The sequence below is a fragment of the Pseudopodoces humilis genome, chromosome 10 (assembly GCF_049639895.1).
Source record: "Pseudopodoces humilis isolate 2021_Gansu_Grassland_sample_001 chromosome 10, ASM4963989v1, whole genome shotgun sequence".
NCBI classification, from domain to species: Eukaryota; Metazoa; Chordata; class Aves; order Passeriformes; family Paridae; genus Pseudopodoces; species Pseudopodoces humilis.
Window position 1 is genome coordinate 30,697,120 of NC_142209.1, and position 22,601 is coordinate 30,719,720.

The following is a 22,601-nucleotide window of genomic DNA, read 5'->3' on the forward strand; positions in this document are numbered from 1 at the left end:
ATTTCTGATCTTGACTCAATGTGCAGAGCTAAACCTGCTGTTCTGTGGGGTTGAACCACTCAATTCACATGGATTTTTATGAAAAGTACAATTTCCATCTAAATCCCTCCCCTTCTTATTGAAAATTCATAAGAAAGGGCTTTAAAGACCAAAGTAAAAATTCAAGTGAAATGAAATGCAATGCACTAAAAATCACGAGGATTAAAAAAACCAAAGATTTAAGTTTTATCTACTTTAAAAAAACACCCTGAGAATGTATTCACACATTAAAAAGTCACATTTGTGGTAGCTCAGCCTGGACAAGCCACAAATAAAAGAGATTTGGAGTTGATCGCTTGATAATCCTGGCAAAAATATTCCCAAAATCAGATTTATCACCGCCAGGGCTAACTGAGCTGCTGCTAATTTTTTTTTCCCTGTTTGATTTTTATTTTCTTTTTGGGCAGGAGGAGACCATCAAAGATTCCTCAGGGCAGGAAGATGAGACCCAATCCTCCAACGATGACCCAGCCCCATCTGTTGCTTCCCAAGACCCCCAGGAGATCATTCGCCCTCGGCGCTGTAAATATTTCGATACCAGTAAGTCCAGTTTCATGCTGAGCCCAGAAATCCCAGTACCACTGAGCTCTGGGAAGCTCAGCTCCACTTAACCCAGTGTTCTGTGCCAGAAATTCATGTTGATCCCTAAAAATACTGAGTTTTCCTTTTCATGGCACTGCTGTTGATAAGAATTGTGCTCAAAACAAGCAAAAAAAATGTCTTTATTTTTTAGGTTTTAGCTGAGGGCTAAAGCTGCTCTGCTGACTCTTTGGAAGGACAGGAGATAATCTCTGATTTTACAAGAAAGGATGAAATTTGGGGGGAAATTGAAAAATAGAAATTTGAAATTTTACAGGTTATAATTCATTGGTGTGCTCTGGTTATTTGCCAAAGGCTAGCAAAAGCTCTTTCCTCACCCAGAGGAGCTCACAGTCCACCTGAAATTAAAAAAACAACTGAAATTTCCTATAAATAAAACAGTTTTCCTCAGAAAAGCAGTAAAAACTGGGAAAGGCCATGAATTGTTAACCCTGAAAGAAAGGAGGGGGAGGAGGGTCACAAAGAAGAAAATTTGCTTCAAGAATTCCACTTTTGATTCAGCACTGAGCTGATCATTTTCATTCTTAATTTGTTTACAAAGTGATTCCACATCCACTTGAGCTCTGATTTCCCTGGAATCTGCCCTGATGGGGTCTGACCCTTTTGGGCTGCTTGGGACAGCAGATATTTATTTTATCTTTCTTCAGTGAAAGTGGCTGTTGCTATTTGAATTCCTTCTACCTGTGTTTAAACAAATAAAAAGTTCCTCACCATACCTTACACTGGGTGATTATTAATTATGACTGTAGAAATGCAGTTTTTAATTTGTAGTTTATTTAAACCCAAAATTGCCAAGGAACTTTTACATTTAAATGGACAAAGTCCAAAATTGCCAAGGAACCTTTAAATTTAAATGAATTGCCAAGTGTGTAGCTGTGCAGAGGATTGCAAATATCTTCAATGAATTCATCTTTTTATGCACAGAATTAACTTAATTCAAGTGTATTGCATTAGGTTTGGGGGTTTTTACAGCTTTCAGCTGTGTAAAAAATGTCATTTAATGTATAAATAATTTCAATGCTGCTGTATCACATCCTGCACCTTGTGAAAGGCAGCTGGCCTGTATCATAAAGAGCTTAACATTCCTGCCAATCCTTATCCCAAATAATCTCCTGGAAGTGCTGCTGGGCCTCTCCAAGCTGTGCATCCCAGGCTCCTGAATCCCAGGAAGACACACTCCCAGATTTCTCCCACCTTCTGCTGAGATCTGCCTGAAATTCCCTGGAAAAGAACAGCAGCAGCTAAGCCAGGAGCTGATGGAAAAGGGCTTGAAACCCACAAAAATATTCCCACCAAAATTTCAAATAAACTTGGATGGGGGGAACATTCAAAGCTGAGGGAAAAGAAACTTGAATTTAGTAACAAAATTTAGGGATGTGTTTATTTATGTCTTAATTTCTCACAGCCTGTATCTTCATCCAAATGTGGGTGGGTCGTTTTTTTATCTTGTCACCGCTGAGCCACAAATGTTGTCCCCAAAAGTGTCCCTGGCACTGCTGGGGACGAGATAAGGAGTGAGGGAAGGGCTGGAGGCTGCTGGGTTCTGCCAGCCCTGCTCTTCTGGGCTTAAATGTCTGCAAAATTCCTTGCAGATAGTGAAATAGAGGAAGAATCTGAAGAAGATGAAGATTATATTCCCTCAGAAGACTGGAAAAAGGTAAATATTCAGGCCACATTTCATGAATAATGAATTAATTTGTTACTGGGCAGCTCTGAGCTCTGTGGAGCGCCTAAATCCTCTGCAGTTTTTCCTCATAAATATGAGAAATTTTGGTAATGAGAAGTCTTTAAATCCTCTCCAAAAAGTCAAAAATCCATTTCCATAGAGTTGTTTTCAGTTTTGAACCTGTTAATTGCATTTTTAGATTTTAAACAGCGAAAGTTTTAAGAAGGAGAGGGAAAAATGATGTGGTCATGCTCCTGTTTGTTAACAAAAAATCTCAGGGTTGCTTCACCTCTTCTTTTTCTTTCCAATCAGGAAATCATGGTGGGCTCTATGTTTCAAGCTGAAATTCCAGCTGGCACCTGCAAATATAAAGAGAATGAAAAAGGTGAGATTTGACCATTTATTGCTGCTTGAGATTAATGTCTAATTAAAAGAAAGAAAAGATTTGATTGATGTCATGGGTCTTAATAAATGAGTGACAATTAGAGCCATCACATCATCAAATTGGAGCTCATCCTGTACTTCAGCAGAGCTGGAGGAAGAGGAAAAGAAGGATTTTGTTCTTGGCCTGGTGCCTCTTGAACCCTTGGATTCTGATTTAGTGATCCTCACAAGCTGCAACCTCTTCACTCCTCGATTTATGTCAAATAAAACATCTAATGGAGAAATGGTATTGCTGGAACTGGATTATCGCATTAAAAGGGGCAAAATGGTACCAGCAGCTTTGGTTTTCACATTTTGTACTTCTTCAATCTGCAATAAAAAGTTCTGCTTTTGTGGTTTTTGGGTTTTTTTTCTTCCCCCAGAATTTTTTCCCCTCATCCCAAGCTTTGACTGGGTGCTGTCAGGAAGGGCAGATCCAGTTTAAACCCAGCTGGGAGCATAAAAGAAGGAAATTCTCTTGACCATTCCTAAGAATTTGCTCACAATTCAGGTCAATGAGAATGGATTCATTTTTTTTTTTGGTAGTTTTGTATAATGTAGTTTTTCAATAAGCACCACAAAACCTGGAGCCTTCCTAGAGTCCAAGTTTAATCTCAATTATCTCCTTGCCCAGAGGGGTTGTGGATTCCCCTGGATCCCTGGAAGTTCCCAGGCCAGGCTGGACAGGACTTGGAGCAACTTGGGATAGCAGAATTCCCTCCTCCCAGTGGAATCCATGGAATTGGATGATTTTTAAGGTCCCTTTTTGGACACAAACCATTCCAGGATTCTCTGAGGATTCCATGAGCAGCCAAATATCAGCTGAGTGGGAACCTCTGAAACAAAAACCTCCCAGAAAACTCCTGGGAGCTGCTCCCAAAGTGTGTCCTGGGTGAAACAAAGCCTCTTTCTTTGCAAGACATTTAATCATTTTCTTTCTCACTTCTGGGGTTTTATTTGTATTTATTTCCATAATAAATTACCTTTCCCAAGTAGAGATTTTCTCTGAACCCCCTGAGCTCCCCCCACACCTCCCTTCCGGTGTTTTCCCAAGCATTCCTCTTGGAATCAATGTTCAAATTTCTTTCCTGCTGCTCTTTCTCAGGTTGTTGAAGCCCACAAATAAAGTCTGGATATTTTCCTACTTTAATAGCCAGAATTTCACTTTATTTTGCTACAACCCAAAATAAAGCTGGGGGATAATCAGGGGATATCTTCACTTTTTCTACATTTTTCCATTATTTTCAGTTTATTGTGGCTTCCCTGCTCTCAAACTCCTGTGAAAGCTCTGGAAAAGTTGGAGATTAAAATTCTGGAGTTGCAGGATGAGTTCTGAAATCCAGAACCCCGATCATGCCAGGGATTTTAAGGCAAAATCCAAAATCCAAGTCATTTGGATATTTGCATCCATGAGATTTTTACCTGGATTTAATGATCCCCCAAGGTTGATCAGAGACATGGAATATTATTATTATTGTTATTATTGTTATTGTTATTATTATTATTATTATTAATGTAGATAAATAAAATATATGTTTTTAATAAAATAATATAGTTATAATTTATATTATATATTTATAATTTATATTATTTTGTATTATCTATAAATTAATGTAAATATTTTTAATGTTATTTAATTTTATCATGATTTATTTTACAAATTTTATTTTGTGTTCTCCCTGGGGTTTATCCAGTGTATGAAAATGATGACCAGCTGCTCTGGAATCCTGACTTTTTACCAGAGGATAAAGTCATAGAATTCCTCAACGAAGCCTCGAGGCGCACGGGAGAGGAGAAAGGCCTGGATGCAATTCCTGAGGGGTCACATATTAAAGACAATGAGCAGGTATAGAAAAATAAATAAAATTTATGGAATTAATCATTTTTTAAAATTTAATTTTGCTCCCAAGAGGTAAAATTGGGTTTGAAACATCTTTGTTGCTCCTTGTGGAAATAGAAATTTGATGAGGTTTTTACCTCTCAGTGAATATGAAACTGTTAACTTGGGTTTAATGTTGCTTTATGTAAAATAAATATATAGTAGAAAATAAATAAAATCAGATTTTATTTTATATATAAATCTGTATGAATTAATTCTCTCAGGTACAGAATTTTTCAATTATGAAATCCTCTATAAATGCACATTTAATTTTTCCTTCATACCCAAAAAAAAACTCCTACACAGCAATTTTACAAATGTGTGTAATGGATGAAAAAGTTGCAATGCTTTGCTTGGGTATTTTCTTGGTTCTGTAAATAAAGATTTAGAAATTTAAATACATCTTAAATGACACTGCATTCATTCCAAGAGTTTTATTTCTAACCTGAAGAGGTATCAGCGATTTTCTGAGCGTGCTGCTGTGGCACAGCAGAATTTGGGTGGTCTCTGGAGTGGTAAAAATGTGGATTTTCCTCTCTGCAGGCTTTGTATGAACTGGTGAAGTGCAATTTTGATACTGAGGAATCCTTACGAAGGCTGAGATTTAATGTCAAAGCAGCCAGAGGTGAGCATGCCCTGAAAAAATGAGTTTATATCCCTAAATTTTCATTTATTTCTGGCCCAGGCATTGGGATTTGCTGGCAGCAGGCTCAGGAGGTTGATTCATTTAAATGCAGCCTCAGTGAATCTCTCATTGTTCTCTGGGAGAATGGAATTAGCAGATGTGGAAATTCACTTCCTGGCCATATTTGATACAAATATCTGGGACTAAAGCAGCAACTTCAAATTGAAAATTACTTCTTAACAGCTCAACTGGGCATTTTTTAGGTATTTTATTGTACTCTTTTAGACCTTTCAGTCATCAAAGTGAATTCAACAAACAATGAGACATGAAATAACTCTAAACAAAGGAGCAAATTAACCTTTTATTGTGCACAATATAACATTACAAACCCTGATATGTAAAATGAAATAATCCCAAGTAAAGGAGCAAATTAACCTTTCCTTTTACAAAAATAACATTACAAACTCTGATATGTAAAATGAAATACTCCTAGATAAAGGAGCAAATAAAAATATTATTTTACAAAAATAACATTAAAAAAAACCCTGATACATAAAATGAAATAATCTTAAATAAAGGAGCAAATAAACCTTTTATTGTGCAAAATATGACATAAAAACCCTGATACATGAAATAATTCTCAATAAAGGAGCAAATTAACTTTCATTGTACAAAATATAACATTACAAACCCTGATATGTAAAATAAAATAATCCTAAATAAAGGAGCAAATTAACCTTTTATTTTATAAAAATAACATTACAAACCCTGATACATAAAATGAAATAATTCTCAATAAAGGAGCAAATTAACCTTTTCTTTTACAAAAGCGTAGCATTAAAAACCCTGAATACCTAAAATGAAATAATCCTAAATAAAGGAACAAATAAACCTTTTATTGTACAAAATATAACATTAAAAACCCAGATCTCAAAGGTGCTGTGGGAGCCTTGAGCATTTCCTGTGCTGATATTGATCCCTGCACTCAGGAACAACAAACTCAGGGAATTCAGGAGTTGTTTTCCCACACATTGATCTGTTGGTGGTGCTTCCAAACCTCTCCCGAGCTCCCTGGAGCATCACAGGGCAGGAATGATCCAATAAACGAGATTATTTTGCTCTCCCTCTATTTTAAACTTTATTTCCTGGTGACCTGAAGGATCAATGAGGTCAGATTCAGTTCATAGCAATCCCTTCAAACCAGCACCTTGTCCTTCAAAGGGAAAATTCCCATTTTTATACTAAAAACTGAAATTCCTCCAGAATCAGCAGCTGGAGGAAGGACCCAGCTCACCCCAGATTGTTTCAGTTGCCTTTTAGTGGCTTTTTTAATTAACTGTTTCCTTTATTGCTTTTTATTTTGGATTTTCCTACAGAAGAATTATCTGTCTGGACAGAAGAGGAATGCAGGAACTTTGAACAAGGGCTGAAAGTCTATGGCAAGGATTTCCATGTGATTCAGGCAAATAAGGTAAATTTTAAATGTAATTCTCTCTTTTTACATTTTAAAGAAATTATGAATAAATTTTTCTCCTGCATTTCCTTCATAAAGAATAAAAAAGAGATAAAAAATTAATAAAATTCTTTATTCTTCATAAAGAATAAAAAAATATTTAATTTTTGCTGTAGAGTCACAGAATCCTGGAATGGTTTGGGTTGGAAGGGACCTTAAAGATCCCACTTCCACTGTCCCAGCTGGGACATTTCCAGGGATGGATCCAGGGTGGAATTTTTTCCCAATATTTACATCCAAATTGTTTTCTCAAAGCCCAGAATTTGTAATTGGAAGTGCAGAAATCCTGCAAAAATCCTTTGGGAAGAGCTGCTTCCCTGGAGCCTGACTCTGGGCTGGAGAGACTCCGGACACCCTTGGAATTTTCCTGCTGGAGCTGCTCCTTCCAAAAGATCTCCAATATTTTTACAAACACCCTTAATTTCCGTCTCCATTTTGAAACATGAAGCCAACAATTTCCACTCTTCCAAGCAGCTTTAACTTGGAATTCCACACTTTTTGTTCTAAATGCTGTTTTTTTACTTATTTTTTTAATCAAAAATGCCTTTAAATTCACCAAGACTTGCTTGGCTGTGCTGCCAGGTCCGGACCCGCTCCGTGGGGGAATGTGTGGCTTTTTATTACATGTGGAAAAAGTCGGAACGTTACGATTTCTTCGCTCAGCAGACCCGTTTTGGGAAGAAAAAATACAACCTGCACCCTGGGGTCACGTAAGATGTGCCTGATTTCACCATTTTGGGGTTAAATCTTGATTTTTTTTCCTGTTCTCAGCTGAAAATTCAGGGATTCAGAGCCTGATTTGCAGCAGGAGAACAGCCAAAGTGTAAAAAAAAAATGGCATTAGTGTGTATAAATAATCTGTAAAATACATTTATTTGGAGTAAGGCCAACACTTTGCCGTTTTAGCTTGAGTTCTGTTAGAATTTGGTTGGTTTTCTTTTTAAATGTTAATAGGTTTTTCTTTTAAATGCCTGTTTGAATTAAATATGTTCTCAACAAAACCATGAATCCCAAGTTTCAGGTGGAATTTGTGGTGCACTCTTTGTCCATCATGCTGACCAGCACAACACCAAATCCCAGGAGATTTTGGGGTATCCAAAGCTCCTTTTCCCATTCCCATCCTTGCTGGGGAAAGAGGGAATGTGTGAGCAGAGCTGCATTCCCAGCTTGTTCTGCTGCCCTTCATTCCAAAGCTCTGATTGCCCTGTCCTGCTCTTTCCACTGCCTCTTGCCAAGCTTTTTTTTACTATTATTTTCATTCCTCATTTCTTCCTGGCTTTCCTTGGAATATTATTGTTTCTCCAAACATTTCAGGGCTCTGGGACACCCAGAGCTGCCATCAGGGACTTAGTGGGTGTTACAGGGAGTTTCTTACCTGGCAGGGACTGTCTGGCTCCCCACTCCTTCCATCTCTTGGTGGGTTTTTCCCCCCTATTTTCCATTTCCCCCTTTATTTTCCATTTTCCCCTATTTTCCATTTTTCCCCAAATTTTCCCTAAATTTTTGGTGGTTCAAAGCTCTCTTCCTGCTGCATAGGGGAGCAGCAGCAGTGTCTTTAAGGGCTGGACTTGTCTGTTCTTGAACGATTTTGCAGATAAATTCAGGGAATTCAGGGTGTAATTCCAACATAATTACATGTCAGGAGAAGCTGTTTCTGGAGTTAATCCAGCCTTCCCACCACATCCAAGGGTTTTATCCACCAGCTCCCTTTGTTTCCACCTTCCATTCCTGCCCTAGGCTGGAGCACTGGAATAAATGGCAGAGATGGGAATGTCTTGAACTCTGGAGTTTTTACCTTCACCCCTTTGGGGGTGCAGAAATGGGATTTGTATTTACTGGAATGGTTTGGTGTTGGTGACTCAGCAAATTCCAAGAATTCAGTGCCTGAAGGGATCACCTTGGAAGCACAGGCCAGACATAAAGGGTTTGGAATCATGGAATGGTTTGGGTTGGGAGGGACCTGAAATCCCACCCAGGGGGCAGGGACAGCTCCCACTGTCCCAGGCTGCTCCAAACCCATCCAGCCTGGCCTTGGCCACTGCCAGGGATCCAGGGACAGCCTGGGAATTCCATCCCAGCCCCCCCCCACCCTCCCAGAGAGAAACTCCTTCCCAGTATCCATCCATCCCCACTCTCTGTCACTGGGAAGCCTTTCCCACAGAGCTGCAGTGTGTGCAGGAATATTCCCAGGCGGTTTCCCAGCAGGCTGAGCCGTGTGTGTGTCCGCAGGGATTACATGGATCGGCTCCTGGATGAGAGTGAGAGCGCAGCCTCCAGCAGGGCCCCATCACCGCCACCCACGGCCTCCAACAGCAGCACCAGCCAGTCTGAGAGAGATGACTGCACCTCCAGCAGCAACCAGAACGGTGAGAGGGGCCTGGCCTGCCTCTGGCACTCGATTCCAGCCGGGATTGGGTCGGGAGAGCCCATCCCTGCCGTGCCACGGGCACCTCCCACCATCCCCGCCCGCTCCAGCCTGGCCTGGGACACTGCCGGGGGTGGAACAGCCACAGCTTCTCTGGGAATTCCATCCCAGCCCCTCCCCACCCTCACAGGCTGTTTCCTTCCCAATATCCCATTTATCCCTGGCCTTTTGCCAGTTTAATACCATTCCCTGTGTCCTGTCCCTCCATGCCTTGTCCCAAGTCCTTCTCCAGCTCTCCTGGGCCTCTTTAGGCCCTGGAAATGGCTCTGAGCTCTCCCAAAGCCTCCAGGTGAGCACCCCCAGAGACAAACAGCCTATTTCAAGTTAAAACTGGTTTTTAAAAAACCCTCCATGTTTGCATTTAGGGCCTTGTTTTGGAAGATAAATCCCTGCTGGAATTTGCTGTTGAGTGAGATTTGAGAGTTGCTGTGTGCCCTGTGCCAGTGCAGAGGTGTCACTGCAGTGTGGGGGGTCCTGAGCAGGGCACTGAGCCCCTGAGGAGGGAGCTGGGAATGGGAGAGGAGCTGGGGACTCACTCAGAGCGTGGAAATCACCTGGAAGCTGCACACAGAGCCCAGGTGCAGCTCCTGCATCCTGGGATTCCAGGACATTCTCTGTTCCTTTGAAGGATTTCCATAAACTCCCCGTGTCGTTTGGATGCACCTCCAGCACACAGCGAGGAGAAAACCGCTGGATTTTTAATGAATTGCAGTTCAAACTCCTCCCTGCTGAGCCAGCCCAGGTTGTTGTGTGGCTGCTGAGCTTTGCTGATGGCGTTTCTCTCCAACCCAGGTGTCTCTGCCAACGGCCCAGGGGAGGTGCCAGGGAAGGAGGAAGCCAAACTGGAGGGACTGCACGCCAATGGACCCTGCAGTGGGAAGAAAACCCCTCACACCGAGCTGGATACAAACGGCTACGAACCCGAAAACCTCTCCAGTGACCCCAAACTCGCTCACTCAGCTTCAAGGAACGAGCCTGAGCTGGAAGAAAAGAGTGAGAGACCTCTGAAAAGAAGAAGAATTAACAGCAATGGGAAGGAGAGTCCTGGTGCTTCAGAGTTCTTCCAGGAAACCAACTCCCACGGGAAGCTGGAGGAACTGGAAACTTTGGATGACTGAGTGCTGGGAGCTGATTTTATTCCTTGGAGTAAATTTTGGGTGTCTAAAATTTTCAGGGTTGATGGGTTACCTTCCAAAGTCCAGTTCCATAAACAATCTGAGATTTTTTTTTCATTTCCTGAGACCTTCTAGGTGGCTCTAAAGATCCAATGATTTGGTTTCTTCCAGTACTGAAAAGCAGCAGGAGAATATTGAATTTCTCAGAGCTGGCAACTGCAGTTCTGGGATAAAAAGCTCTTAAAATATTTAAGGAACAAAGCAGTGAGTTGCTGCAAAAATATTCCCAGCCTAAAACATTAAAGAACGTGTTAATACAGCATTTAATGTATAAAACAGCATTTAATCAGTGTACAAGTGAACAAAGCATTTGGGGCTTTGCAGGAAGTTAAAATAAAACAGGAAAAGCCAAGACAGAGCAGGCACAGAGACTTCCACTCCTGCTGGAGAGAGGAAAATGTCATCCCATCATTAAGGAACCCTCATGAATCCTGAAAGTTATGAGCACAACTATTTTTATATATAGAAGTTTTAAAAGGTAAATAAATAAACCAGGTCAGGTTTGTCTATGTAAAATTGTTGACATCAATGATGTCTTTCCATATTCTTTATCTGGGCTAAAGAAATACATTCTGTATTTTTCCAGATTTCTTTGTAGCCTTTGAAAGATTTTTACAGTACTTATGTCTTGATTGAACTGTCCTTTCTTAAAACAAAAGCTTGTATAATTTTCTTACCTTGTACAGTTGGTAAACTTTTATGAGAGAGTTGATACTCTGAGTCTAATGTCAGCTTCCTTTTATTTTGCTGAAGTCTTTTCTAAAAAACAAAACAGCAAAAAAAAAAAACCAAAAAAAAACCAAAACCCAAACCAAACCAATGGAGTTAAAAATTAATCACCAACATGTTAATTTCCTTCCCAGAAACTGGTAAATAATTAACATAAGAATGGTTAGGAGGCGTTTGATTTTGGAAACGTGGGGTTGTTTTTTTTTTTCTTGTTTTATGGCAAATAATGATGTTTCAGTTTTTGTTAAGCATGCTGCTTGCACCGCACACATTTCCTTGCTTTCTTTTTCCCTCCATTTGGAACTCAGAGAAATTTCACAGCAGCCAAATTCTGGAGTTTACTGAACCTTCTTGAGGTTGAGCTGCTCCAGCACTCCCTGGGTTATCTGCAGGCTGTGCCCTGCCGCGTTCCAGGGAGCACAGCAAGGGCCGGAGCGTGGCTGGAATGGTTGGGAATGCAGCTGGGAACTGGTGCTGGACTGGAATTCCCCAGGACCACAGGGAAGGCTTCAGTGGGAGCAGGGCACAGATTGGATCTGATGATCTCAAAGGTCTTTTCCAACCTAGAAAATCCTGGGATTCTCTGTTGGCACAGGGACGCGCTCACCTGGAGAAGGGGGAGCGGGAATTTCACACTGAGCTGTGGAGAAGGAATCTCAGTGCGAAAAGCAAAAATTCCTCATAAAGAAATGAGAAGTGTGTGATGCTCACCCTGCCACTGAAAAGCTGTGGGTGTAGCATTTCCATCCAGCAACCAGGAACATTTGAAATCCAAAATCACTTTGGTTTTGTTTGGTTGTTTTTTTTCAGCCCAGCTGCACTTCTGCTCTGTTCAAATCTGGGGTAATTGTTCATTTGTATCGTTGATAAGGCTGTGTCCTCCTCACAGGTGTGCTGTTCACCCTTAACTGGTTATTTTCTCTTCAGGTTTATGCTTTTTCTGGTTCCAGTTGAAATCAAAGGTTTGAAATGGATGTTCCAACCCAAACCCCAGCGCTGGGGGCTTGGGCTGATTCGGTTTCTTCTCCACTGAACTTTCCTTGGACTTTGTGATCAGGAATGAAGCAAACCTCGGGATGAGGATGGGTTATGGATGCAGGAACCTGCTGTTCCCAGAACTGTGGGGAACAATCAGCTCTGCCTGCCAGCCCTGCTCCTGGAGAGGCTCTGGGTGAGGTTCGTTAATTAAGGCCTGTGTTAATTAAGGCATGCAGTGATTAATGCCTTGAGGCAGAGGTTGCTGTTAACTCTCCCCTCTGGTTATGAGCACAACCTCCAAGTTTCCCCTTAGCTCAAAGACAGTTCCACACAAGCAGAATCCTGTTTTCTGTTTTATTTTGATGCTCTTTGTTTGGAATCACTTCCCAAAAATCTGTAGGAAAGTTTCCAAATGAATTGTCTCAGGCTCGTGTGTGAAATCCAGCACTGTGTATATCTTCAGAAACGTTGCTTTGTTTTTTATCTTTCCTTATTTTTATTTTTATTTTGGTGATGCTTAGAAGAGACCTGACATTCCATAATCCACTATGTAATGCTCAGCTAGACTTTAAGAATATTTAATTCTAATTTACCTTTTGTTTATGCTGGTGTTTTATACAATACTTTGTTCATGTTTCAAACTGCAGCCACTATAACTCGATCATTGCACTACTAAAGCTATTGAAAATCCTGGAAATCTGCTAACTTTGCTTTCATTTTCCAAGCTTTCAGTACAGTTGGGAATCCAGTCCAGCAGGAAATCCTTGGGCTTCCCAAAGGGTTCAGTGTGCTATTTAATCCCCCCCCCCACACAAACCTTTACAGATCAGTTTGATACGTTTTTTCCACACAGTATTTTGCACTGTCATTAATTCCCTCCTCTTATTCCCCTTCCCCATCTGCAACTCTGGAAAAGCTTATTAAAATATTTTTAAACTTACTGTCTGCATCCAAAATTCCTGCCTTTTTTTTTCTCCAGAGGGGTGGAATGTTTCTCCTCAGAGGATGGCAGGGCAGCAACCCTGCAGTGAAACCCATGGAAACAAAACCCCATCTTCTGGATCAACTTCCAACCGTTCTCCACATCCCTCCTCAAGGAATATTCCCTCCCACCTCCCCCTGCTGGGCGATAAATCCCGGATTTATCCATCCCCCAGCATTCCCATCCTCTCCAGCCAGGGAAGGAAGAGAGGGATGAGGCAGGAGCAGCTTTGGTTCATTGGTTTATTGGAAGCAAATACAAAAATACAGAGGCACATAAATCCTTTCTGCTCTCATTTCTCACATCCACAGCCTGCCATACATTCACATTTTCATCACTAAAATGCTCATTTTGTAAATAGATTCTCTATAGAAAACATTTTTTTTAGTCAATTCATAGCATAGAAAATACTGTTAGAGGAATTCTTGGCTTTCCCAGTGTTTAGGATCCAGGACAAAATAAGCTTTAAAAATCCTTCCCTGTTGGGACTGCAAATCTAACCAGCAGATTCAAAACTAAAGAGAAAATGATACAAAAACCCCTCTGGCAGAATCAACCTCCTGGCATGGCGGGGTCGGAGCACACGTGGGGGAAAAAAGGGATTTGGGAATGCTGGAGCAAGAGGCAGGAGCAGGTGGGAGGGGCCCCAGCAGCACCTGGATACTGGGAACCAGTGCAGGGACTGGTTTGTCACCCTCCCTCCCCTGGCACAAAGCCGAGGTTTTACTGGAATTTTGGGAGACAAAATCATCAAGGATTTTTTCTTACTGTGCTCTGAGGGGGAACACTCTGAGGGGCTGCTCCAGGACACCTCACCTGCCCCTCATCACTGCAGTGACCACAAAATCCCACAAAAAAAGGGGGAATTGTGGCTCTGGAGTTGCTCCAGGAGCGGGATGCTGCAGCAGGCAGCAGCTCCACACCTTGCCCAGCAGCCAGGCTGCAGCTGCACCCTCACAGAAAATCTCTTCCCCATCCACAAACTTCCAATAAATCCCATCAAATGCAGCTTTGTCCAAGAGCAGTTCCAGCTGAAGCAAGTAGTTCCTAAAAAACCCCGCTGCCAGTGTCTAGAGAAGTTGGTAGGGTACCAAAAAATCCCTAAATACATTATTTTACTAAAAGTTTTTTAACCAAGCTTAAAAACAATTCTTTTTAACCCAAAAGACAAGCCCTGGAAAGGAGTGCTGGGTAAAACAAGCTTTAAAAATCACTGAACACTGCCCAATGTACGACAATTCCCATTCCTTTAGTGGGTCTTTCAGGGCGATTAATTCCATGGAAAACAAGAATTATGGGGCTCCCTGTACTTGCCAAAAAAGAAGATTTAAGTCCTTGTGCCTCTTCCAGGGGTGGGAGCTGGAGTTATTGCAGATTCCCTGGATGTGCTGTTCCAGGTGGGACAAGCTCAGCTCTCCTGTGATCCCAGCAGCTTTCCCAAAGCCAAGCTTGGTGTCAGGGGAGGCTGCAGAGCTCAGCAGCAGCTGGAAAACCCTTCCTGCTGGGAATGTCTCCAAGCCTCGGAAAGACAGAGGTGAATGCAAGGCTCTGATAAACCCAGCAGGGCTCGAAAGTGGGTTAATGGCCCAAACAAACTGAAAATAAACAGAAAACAGCTAAAAAATTAAGTCCAGAGAGCGCCGAACATTCATCCAGGAGGTTTTGGAGCAGCTTCCAGGGAACGCTGGCCAAGGCCCTCGGCATTCCCGTCCTTCCAGAGGGAGCAGCTGGGCACGGAGCCAGCCCCAGCCTCCCAGCCAAGCTGGGATCAGCAGATCCACGGATCCCATGGAGCAAATCCAGCCAGGGCCACCCCCGGCACATCCCTGCCAGCACAACTTCCAGCCCCGCCCGTGCCCACCTCGGCTGCCGACTCCCAGCTCGATTAGAAACCCGTTAATTGCTCCCGATCAGACTCAATTAGGCTCACCCTTCCCCGTGCAGGCCGGGTGGATCTTCCCAAGGATTTGTGAAGGCAGCAATCTCGGCTGTGCAAATTAATCCCCGTGGCAGGCGCCGCGGATCCCTCCCCACCTTCTGCCCGCGATCAAGCGAACGGATTTGGGTGGATTCCCAAAAACAAAGAGCCGCTCCCTGCTCACACGGAGCTCTTCCCTTTAATATCCATCTTGCTGCCAGCATCCGACTCCTTGTTCAGCTGCTCCTCGGTGAAGGTGATGTAGGAATACACCAGGCTTCCAGCAATACTGCAAGAGATTCAGGGAACACCTCGGGAACCTGGATCAGCCAGGAAAAGCCGGAGCCGCCGCACAGGGATCTGCTGGAAGCATCCACTTCCAGGAAAATTCCCAGTTTTCCTCCTAAAGCCAGGTGTTTTGCTTTAATTCCCTGCCAAATGGGTTCCCAACCTAGTGCTGGATCTGTTGCACCCCCAAAGGGATCCGGGGGAGACTTTTCCAAAAGCTGAATTGTAAGAAATACCAAGTGAAATAATCCCAAAAATTCTCCTTTTGCTGCCTTAATTCCATGACTCTGCTTGGCAACTCAGGGAAAACTCAAGTTTTCCTGTTAAAACACTCCTGTGGATTCTCCCAGCTTTAAAACAAAGTTTGGGAACGTCCCACAGACCAAGCACAAAAAACCCAATTCTGTGGGGTTTTGGTTTTCTTTTGGAGGGGGAAAGAAAATCCATTAAATCAGTCAAATCCTTTCAGTTTCAGCCCAGTTTTCATTTACAAATCAGAAGGAAACCACTGCTCTTACCTGATATTTAGACCAATGAAGTTCATCCATGTAAAAATATAATCTCCTCCAAAAAACATCCCAATATAGGTTATTAAAATATTCTGCAAAGGAACAAGATGGGAGGAACAAGCAGCCTGAGCCAAGGGAATTGTAGAGAAAAGGGAATTTAAGGGGGTGGAATGTGGGGGCTGGAATGAGGGGTTAATGCAATTCCCAAGGGATAACGAGGGATAAATTGGGTTTTTTTGGGAGCAGGGAATGCCACTCACCTTAATGCAGCCAACTATTGTAGTTGTAAGAGCAGAGTTGTACTGAGTGCAAAGAACCGTGGAATACATCAAAATAAACCTATGGAAAAGAGGGATAAAACCTTGGGAATCACCTCATCCCATCACCCTGGCCATGGAATGAGGTGAGCTGAAGGTCCCTCCCAAGCCAAAGCATTCCAGGATTCCGTGATCCATTCCCATCCTTTCCCCAGCAGTTTTATCCCACTTTTTTAGCTAAACCTGCACTGGAGGAAGGTGGGAGATAATTCCTACCCTCAACTCTCAGGAATGAGGAGTGATGATTTATTCTGATTTTTTAAATGATAAAGGCCACCACCATTCCCTCGTTCTGGAATGCTGATGCTTTCCCTGCTCCCAGCCCAGCATCCCAGTCCTTACCCCATGACACAGGAGAGAGTGAACTGCACCACGAAGAACGTGTCTGCCCAGCCCTGGTATTCCACTGCCTGCAGGGAACAGCAGCTTTAGAGCCTTGGGAAGCACAGAATTCCCAGCAATTCCAGGAACAACTCCCCAGCACCAGGAAAAACCAACCCAATTCCAAGCCTGGAATGACATCCCGAGGCTGGGGCTCCCCACTGGTGTCACCTCCAGCCTCATCCCTTCTGGAGAAGGCAGGGAATGTCTCTCAAGGCAGAGGGATCAGGAGAGGCATCTCCCAGCTGGCTGCGATCCACAGCTGCATCATTTTGGAATTCTCTCGCTGCAAAGCACAGAACACTCAGCCAGCCCATCCCAAGGGAGCCGTGACAGGCAGCCTGGATTTCAGGGAAGAGGTTTTTTTCCTGGGCTTTTGGACTTTTGGGAGCATCTGGAGTGCTGGATCCAGTGCCACAGACAGGGAGAGTCCAGAGGGGCCACCAAGATCCTGCAGGGACTGGAGCATCGCCCTGAGGAGAGCTCGGAGCAGGCTCAGGGATCCTTGGAGACCCCCAGGATCCAGAGGAGCTCCAGAGGAGCCTCAGGCACGAGGCAGGAGCAGGGCAGGGCAAGAGCTGCTTCCCTCACTCCCTTCCCAGCTGGACAGGGAATGCCAAAGCAGCCAGGGCTCCTGCCAGGCAGCTGGGAATGCTCTTCCCATAGGGACACAAAATTCCAGCCTTGGAGGGACCTTCCTGCAGCTGATCCATCCCCTCTTCCCGCAGGAATTCTGTGGGGAGTTCAGCAGCAGCAGCAGCACACAAAGCAGGATGTGTTACCTGCGATGCTGCCGAAGGAACCACAAGAATTCCCAAATCCACAGGCACAGGAAAGGCCCCCAGGCCCTTCCCCAGGGGCCTTTCCCGGAGCTGCCGGGGCGGAGTTTCCTGGCAGCAGCCCCGGCACAGAGCGAATCTTTGTGCTCAGAAAGGAGTTTATTCATGGAAAAGCAAATAAAGAACGGACATTTCTGTCCCAGGGCTTTCCTGGCCAGCTCCTGATCCTCACGGAGCGATTCCACCCCAAATCCAGCCCCGGAGCCACCCCCTCTGCCCTGCTAATCCCAGCTCCTCAGCCCGGGATTGAAGGGTGGGAGACACCTCCAGCCTCTGGGGAGGGAATTCCTGAATTCCCTGCACGTGGAGAGGATGGCCAAAAAACAGGCTGGAAAAAGGAATCTGCTGCTCAGGAGAGCCAGCTGCACATCACTGAGTGCAACAGCAACAACAGGATTGCTACAACTAACTATTATTATTATTATCATTACCATTATTATTATTATTATTATTATTAATAATAATAATAATAATAATAATAGATAGTATTAGTATTATTGTTAGTATTAGTATTGTTAGTATTTGGATTATTCGTATTATTATGTTAAGAAATCATTTAATTATAATTAAATATTATTTATTATAATTATTAATATTATTAATAGTAATAATAGTAACAATAAAAAATAATTTCATTTATACAGGACCACAGGTAAATTATTAATATTATAATTATAACTATTATAATTAGCATTAGTATTGTTAGTATTAGTATATTTATTTAATACTTTAATTAATAAATAATTAATTTAATTATAATGATATTATTTGTTATTAATAATTATAAATATAATTACTAGCAATAATAGCAATAATAACAATTTCATGTACACAGGACCACAGGTAAATAATCATAATCATAGTAGTAATAATGAAAGATCATTTCATGTACACAGGACCAGAGGTAAATAATAAGAACAATTATTATTACTACTATCAAATTAATAAATTAATTATAATTATATATTATTTATTATAGATAATTATTAATATTATTAGTAGTAATAAAAGTAAAAATAATAAATAATTTCACCTATACAGGACCACAGGTAAACCATCATAATCATAGTAATAATAATAAAAGATAATTTCATGTATATGGCAGGACCACAGGATAGTAATAATAATAATAATAATAATAATAATAATAATAATAAATATAAGTATTATTTCATGTCTCCAGGACCACAGCCCCAGTGGGGCACCACAAGCACCTCAACAAAACTGCCCCAGCGAGAGGGGAAGGACAGTTAAAAAAAGTGTGAAGAAACTCATTGATTGCAAAATTTCTCAACCTCTTTAATTAACATTTGGGTTTTCTCCTTGCTCTCCACTTCCCCATCCTCAGGCATCACAAAACACCAGAGGGAGCAGCTCTGTGGGTTCCAGCCCAACAGAAAAGCTGAGGCTCCTCTCTGCTGAGGTGGTTCTGGGGCAGCAGCCCTTCCCCCAGCCCTTCCCGTGGAACTGTGGCACAAAATCCGTGGATTTGGGCTCTCCTACCTTGTGTGCATCTCCAGTGATGTAGGCAATGCTCAGGGTGGGGAGGATCATGAAGAGTGCATTGTAATAGAGCAGTCCATACTTCCCCAGCTCCTGGAAATGGGAAATGCCCCAGGGCTTGAGTGGAAACACAAATCCCCGCTCCCACTGCTGCTGGGACCGAGCCTGGAGCGGGGGAATTCTGAAATATCATGGAATTCCAGACTGGTTTGGGTTGGGAGGGACCTTAAAGCTCATCCAGAGCCACTTTCCACTGTCCCAGGCTGCTCCAGCCGGGCCTTGGGCACTGCCAGCTCCTCTGGGAATTCCATCCCAGCAAGGAATTCCTTCCCCATATCCCATCCATCCATTCTGGCACTGGAAGCCATTCCCTGGGTCCCATCCCTCCATTCCTTGTCCCAGTCCCTCCCCAGCTCTGGGCAGATTTTGGGAATGGAATGGGTGAACCTCCCCCATTGGCCCTCACAGAAACCAAGCCCCAAATCCCAACATCCCAAAGCTCATCCCACCTTTGAATCCAGCTTCTGTTTCACGTAGGCACCGTTTGCAGCTGTTAAGGCATCGTTAATGAGGATAAAAATATATCCCTCCAGGTCGAATGCCAAGTCAGCACTGGGAAAGGGAAAAAAACAGGAGTTAAAGCAGGGAAAAAGCTTGGAAGATTCCTTCCAGCTTCTGTGGAGCAGCAAGTCGTCAGGAAAAGTTAATGGTGGGAGGAGGGGTTGGGATTTGGGTCAGGAAAACATTCTTTCCTACTAGAGAGCACGTCTGAGGGGGGGAAAAAAATCTGTGTTTAATCCCTCCACTCCTGGGACACAGCAGGGAACTGGATTCCCATTGGAATGGACCCTCTGGAGATGTGGGAATGAGGACAGCTCACCTGGCAGCTACAAATGCACCAAAGATCATAGCAAATACTGTCATCTGAATGCTCCAGGAAAACTTCTTCCTGGAAAACAGGTGGGAGGACACGGCATCAGCCACTGCTCAGTCCCTGGGAACACTCTGAGGGCTTTGGAGCAGAGCAGGGAGATTTTCCTCCTGAGGAAAGGGGGAAAAAAACCCCAAACTGCCCCCAAACCAACCATCCCGTGCAGGAGCCGTGAGTAAAGACATTTTTAGACAATTATCTCTGCGATTTTTCAAAAGATAAAGAACTCAGCCTGGGGGAGCTGGGAGTTGATGGAGAGCTGCAGGGGCAGGGAAGGGCTCAGCCTCCCAGCCCGTGGAGCCAGCCCTGGGAAGGGGCTCTGGGCACTCCTGGAGTGCTTTGGGCTCCCTACAGGAATTGGCACAGAACCCTGAGCCTCCTGGAGTGCTGCAAGTGGAGACAGAGCAGCACATCCCTCTGCCCCAGCTCCCTCTGCGCCACATCCCTCTGTCCCATCTCCCTCTGCCCCAGCTCCTCTGGAAACCCGGGCAGGGATCAAGGCCAGCAGCTCCTGTCCCGCTCCCTGCTCCCATCCCAGCCCAAACCCCGAGTTCCAAAGCTGGACCCTGCCAGCTGCAGGGGCTGGGAGCACTCACTTGAGCAGGAATCCCTCGGCAAACATGGTAAACAGGATGGAAAACCTGCGCAGGACCGTGAACATGGGCAGGCTGTGGGAGGAAGGGCCAGGGGGTCAGAGGGGTTCCCCATTCCCCACATCCCAAATGGAGCAGGGACACGGGCTCTGCCCTGCCCCAACTCCTCACGGATACGGGATCGCTAATCATGGGAAGGGCACCGCTCCCACACCCACTGAGACCTGACCCTGCCAGGATGGGGGACCCCAGGGACACCCCCAGACCCTCCAGCCACGGAGCAGGGCCAGCCCCGTGGATTTGGGAACACGCACGTGGCACCTCCCGGCGTGGGATGGGGAGGAAGGGAAGTGCCCGGCTCGGATCTCACACAGCCCCGGGGCCCCGCAGGGCTCCCTGGCAATCCTGGAAAGCCCCAAGGAGCGTTCAAACCCTCCCCCCCGAGCAGGAAAACCCATCCCTACTTCAGTTTCTTTGTGCTGAACAGTCCTGTGATCTGGTTCCCGAAATACAGGAGAGGTAGAGGAAATGTCTGGAAAGAAGAGGGATAAGGCGGTGTGAGCGACCCTGAGCAGCCTCCGCGGATTAACGGAGCCATGGAACGATTCCCAGCCCGCCATGGAAACCCTCACACACACACAGACACACACACGTGTCCCGGAGCTGCTCCGAGCCTGCAGGATCCCGGGAACCACGGGCATCCCAAAGAGCCCCCGGGGGGCAGGGACCCCGGGGCCGGGGCAAGGAGCCCGGGGAGGGGAGCTGGGTGTCCGGGGAGGGATTTGGGTGCTGGGGAAGAGGATTTGGGTGCCCGAGGAGGGGATTTGGGTTCTGGGGAGGGGATTTGGGTGCTCGGGAGGGGATTTGGGTTCTGGGGAAGGGGATCTGGGTGCCCGAGGAGGGGAGCCGCGTGTCGGGAGAAGGAAGCTGGGTGCTGGGTGCAGGGCAGGGGTCTCACCCGCCGGGGGATGTGTCTGTCCAGGTCAGGGAAATTGACCACCCGCAGCGCCTTCCCCGCCCAGAGCACGGCCACCGTGGCCACCATCTGCAAGAGAGCAGGGGTCACCCCACAGCCCCCCAAAAAGCGGGCTGGGGGACACAGGGGGGTCCCACTCACCTGGCCCAGCCCCACGCACAGCGAGGACGGGAACCTGCGGGAGGAGAGCGCAAATCAGGGGGGTCCCCACAAACCCCTCTGGGGGGGTCCCGGAGGCCCCACGGCCATGGGGGCCCGGCCATGGGGACACCCCGGCTCGGGCAGGGCAAAGGACGGGACCCCAAAGCTGGGGGTGACACAGGGGGGTACCCGAGCCCAAGGACGGGAGGGAATGGCGGGGTCCCGATCCCCAGAACCACGGGGGGTCCCCACTCCGATCCCGGGGGGATAGCCCGATCCCGGGGGGGTTATCCCGATCCTGAGGGGGATATCCCGATCCTGAGGGGGATATCCCGATCCCGGGGGAATATCCCGATCCTGAGGGGGATATCCCGATCCTGAGGGGATTATCCCGGTCTTGAGGGGGTTATCCCGATCCTGAGGGGGATATCCCGATCCTGAGGGGGTTATCCCGATCCTGAGGGGGTTATCCCGATCCTGAGGGGGTTATCCCGATCCTGAGGGGGATATCCCGATCCTGAGGGGGATATCCCGATCCTGAGGGGATTATCCCGGTCTTGAGGGGGTTATCCTGATCCTGAGGGGGATATCCCGACCCTGAGGGGGTTATCCCGGTCTTGAAGGGGTTATCCCGATCCCGGCAGGGTTATCCCGATCCCGGGGGGTTTATCCCGATCCTCAGGGGATTATCCCGATCCTGAGGGGGGGTCCCACCGGCGCAGCCGTACCCGTAGGTGGTGAGGACGCTCTTGTTGACGACGACGATGAGGAAGGAGCTGAGGCCGTAGAAGGCGGCGGCCAGCAGGCGCAGGCAGAGCGGCGGGGCCGCCATGCCCCGCTCCGCATCGCCGGGCTCGGGGGCTCCGGCCGGGGCTCCCCCCTCGGCCGCCCCCTCGGGCCCCCCCCCGGCAGCGGCCGCGGGGCGTCTGCGCGGGGCCGACATGGCTGGGGCGGGGCTGAGGTGGGGCACACCGCGCATGCGCGGGGTCTGCGCGGGGCCGACATGGCTGGGCGGGGCTGAGGCGGGACAGACTGCGCATGCGCGGGGGCTGCGCGGGGGCTGCGCGGGGGCTGCGCGGGGGCTGCGCGGGGGCTGCGCGGGGGCTGCGCGGGGGCTGCGCGGGACAGGGGATACAGGACAGGAGACAAGGGGGACGGGACAGGGACGGGA

General features: G+C 45.9%; 2 protein-coding genes across 3 annotated transcripts in view; one reads left to right on the forward strand and one right to left on the reverse strand.

Moving 5' to 3' along the window:
• MIER1 (MIER1 transcriptional regulator) overlaps positions 1 to 12,992 on the forward strand; it is a 31,150-nt gene extending 18,158 nt beyond the window's left edge. For both annotated transcript variants that reach the window (XM_014250899.2, XM_005521236.3), the window contains 9 exons: positions 447 to 579; positions 2,232 to 2,296; positions 2,618 to 2,690; positions 4,423 to 4,574; positions 5,151 to 5,232; positions 6,609 to 6,703; positions 7,328 to 7,455; positions 8,975 to 9,111; positions 9,963 to 12,992. In XM_014250899.2, coding sequence (XP_014106374.1) covers positions 447 to 579; positions 2,232 to 2,296; positions 2,618 to 2,690; positions 4,423 to 4,574; positions 5,151 to 5,232; positions 6,609 to 6,703; positions 7,328 to 7,455; positions 8,975 to 9,111; positions 9,963 to 10,288 — 1,191 coding nt within the window. In that variant the 3' untranslated portion in view covers positions 10,289 to 12,992. The remainder of the gene's footprint in view (positions 1 to 446; positions 580 to 2,231; positions 2,297 to 2,617; positions 2,691 to 4,422; positions 4,575 to 5,150; positions 5,233 to 6,608; positions 6,704 to 7,327; positions 7,456 to 8,974; positions 9,112 to 9,962) is intronic.
• A 270-nt stretch (positions 12,993 to 13,262) lies between these two features.
• On the reverse strand, positions 13,263 to 22,373 carry SLC35D1 (solute carrier family 35 member D1). Its single transcript, XM_088060655.1, has 12 exons — positions 22,159 to 22,373; positions 21,431 to 21,464; positions 21,272 to 21,358; positions 20,778 to 20,845; positions 20,317 to 20,388; positions 19,670 to 19,738; positions 19,299 to 19,401; positions 18,790 to 18,882; positions 16,409 to 16,476; positions 16,010 to 16,088; positions 15,759 to 15,841; positions 13,263 to 15,241 (listed from the first exon to the last, which is right to left on the reverse strand). The coding sequence occupies exons 1-12, from the start codon at positions 22,371 to 22,373 to the stop codon at positions 15,133 to 15,135; spliced, it is 1,080 nt and encodes a 359-aa protein (XP_087916781.1). The 3' UTR covers positions 13,263 to 15,132.
• Positions 22,374 to 22,601: the final 228 nt, after the last annotated feature.

Excerpts from the sequence above, each read along its gene's own strand:
- SLC35D1 (XM_088060655.1), bottom strand. The coding sequence starts at position 22,373 with ATGTCGGCCCCGCGCAGACGCCCCGCGGCCGCTGCCGGGGGGGGGCCC. Across the intron at positions 18,883-19,298 it reads AACAGAAGCTGGATTCAAAG|GAGCTGGGGAAGTATGGACT; the intron begins GTGGGATGAGCT and ends TCCCATTTCCAG. Across the intron at positions 16,089-16,408 it reads ACTCTCTCCTGTGTCATGGG|GTTTATTTTGATGTATTCCA; the intron begins GTAAGGACTGGG and ends TCTTTTCCATAG.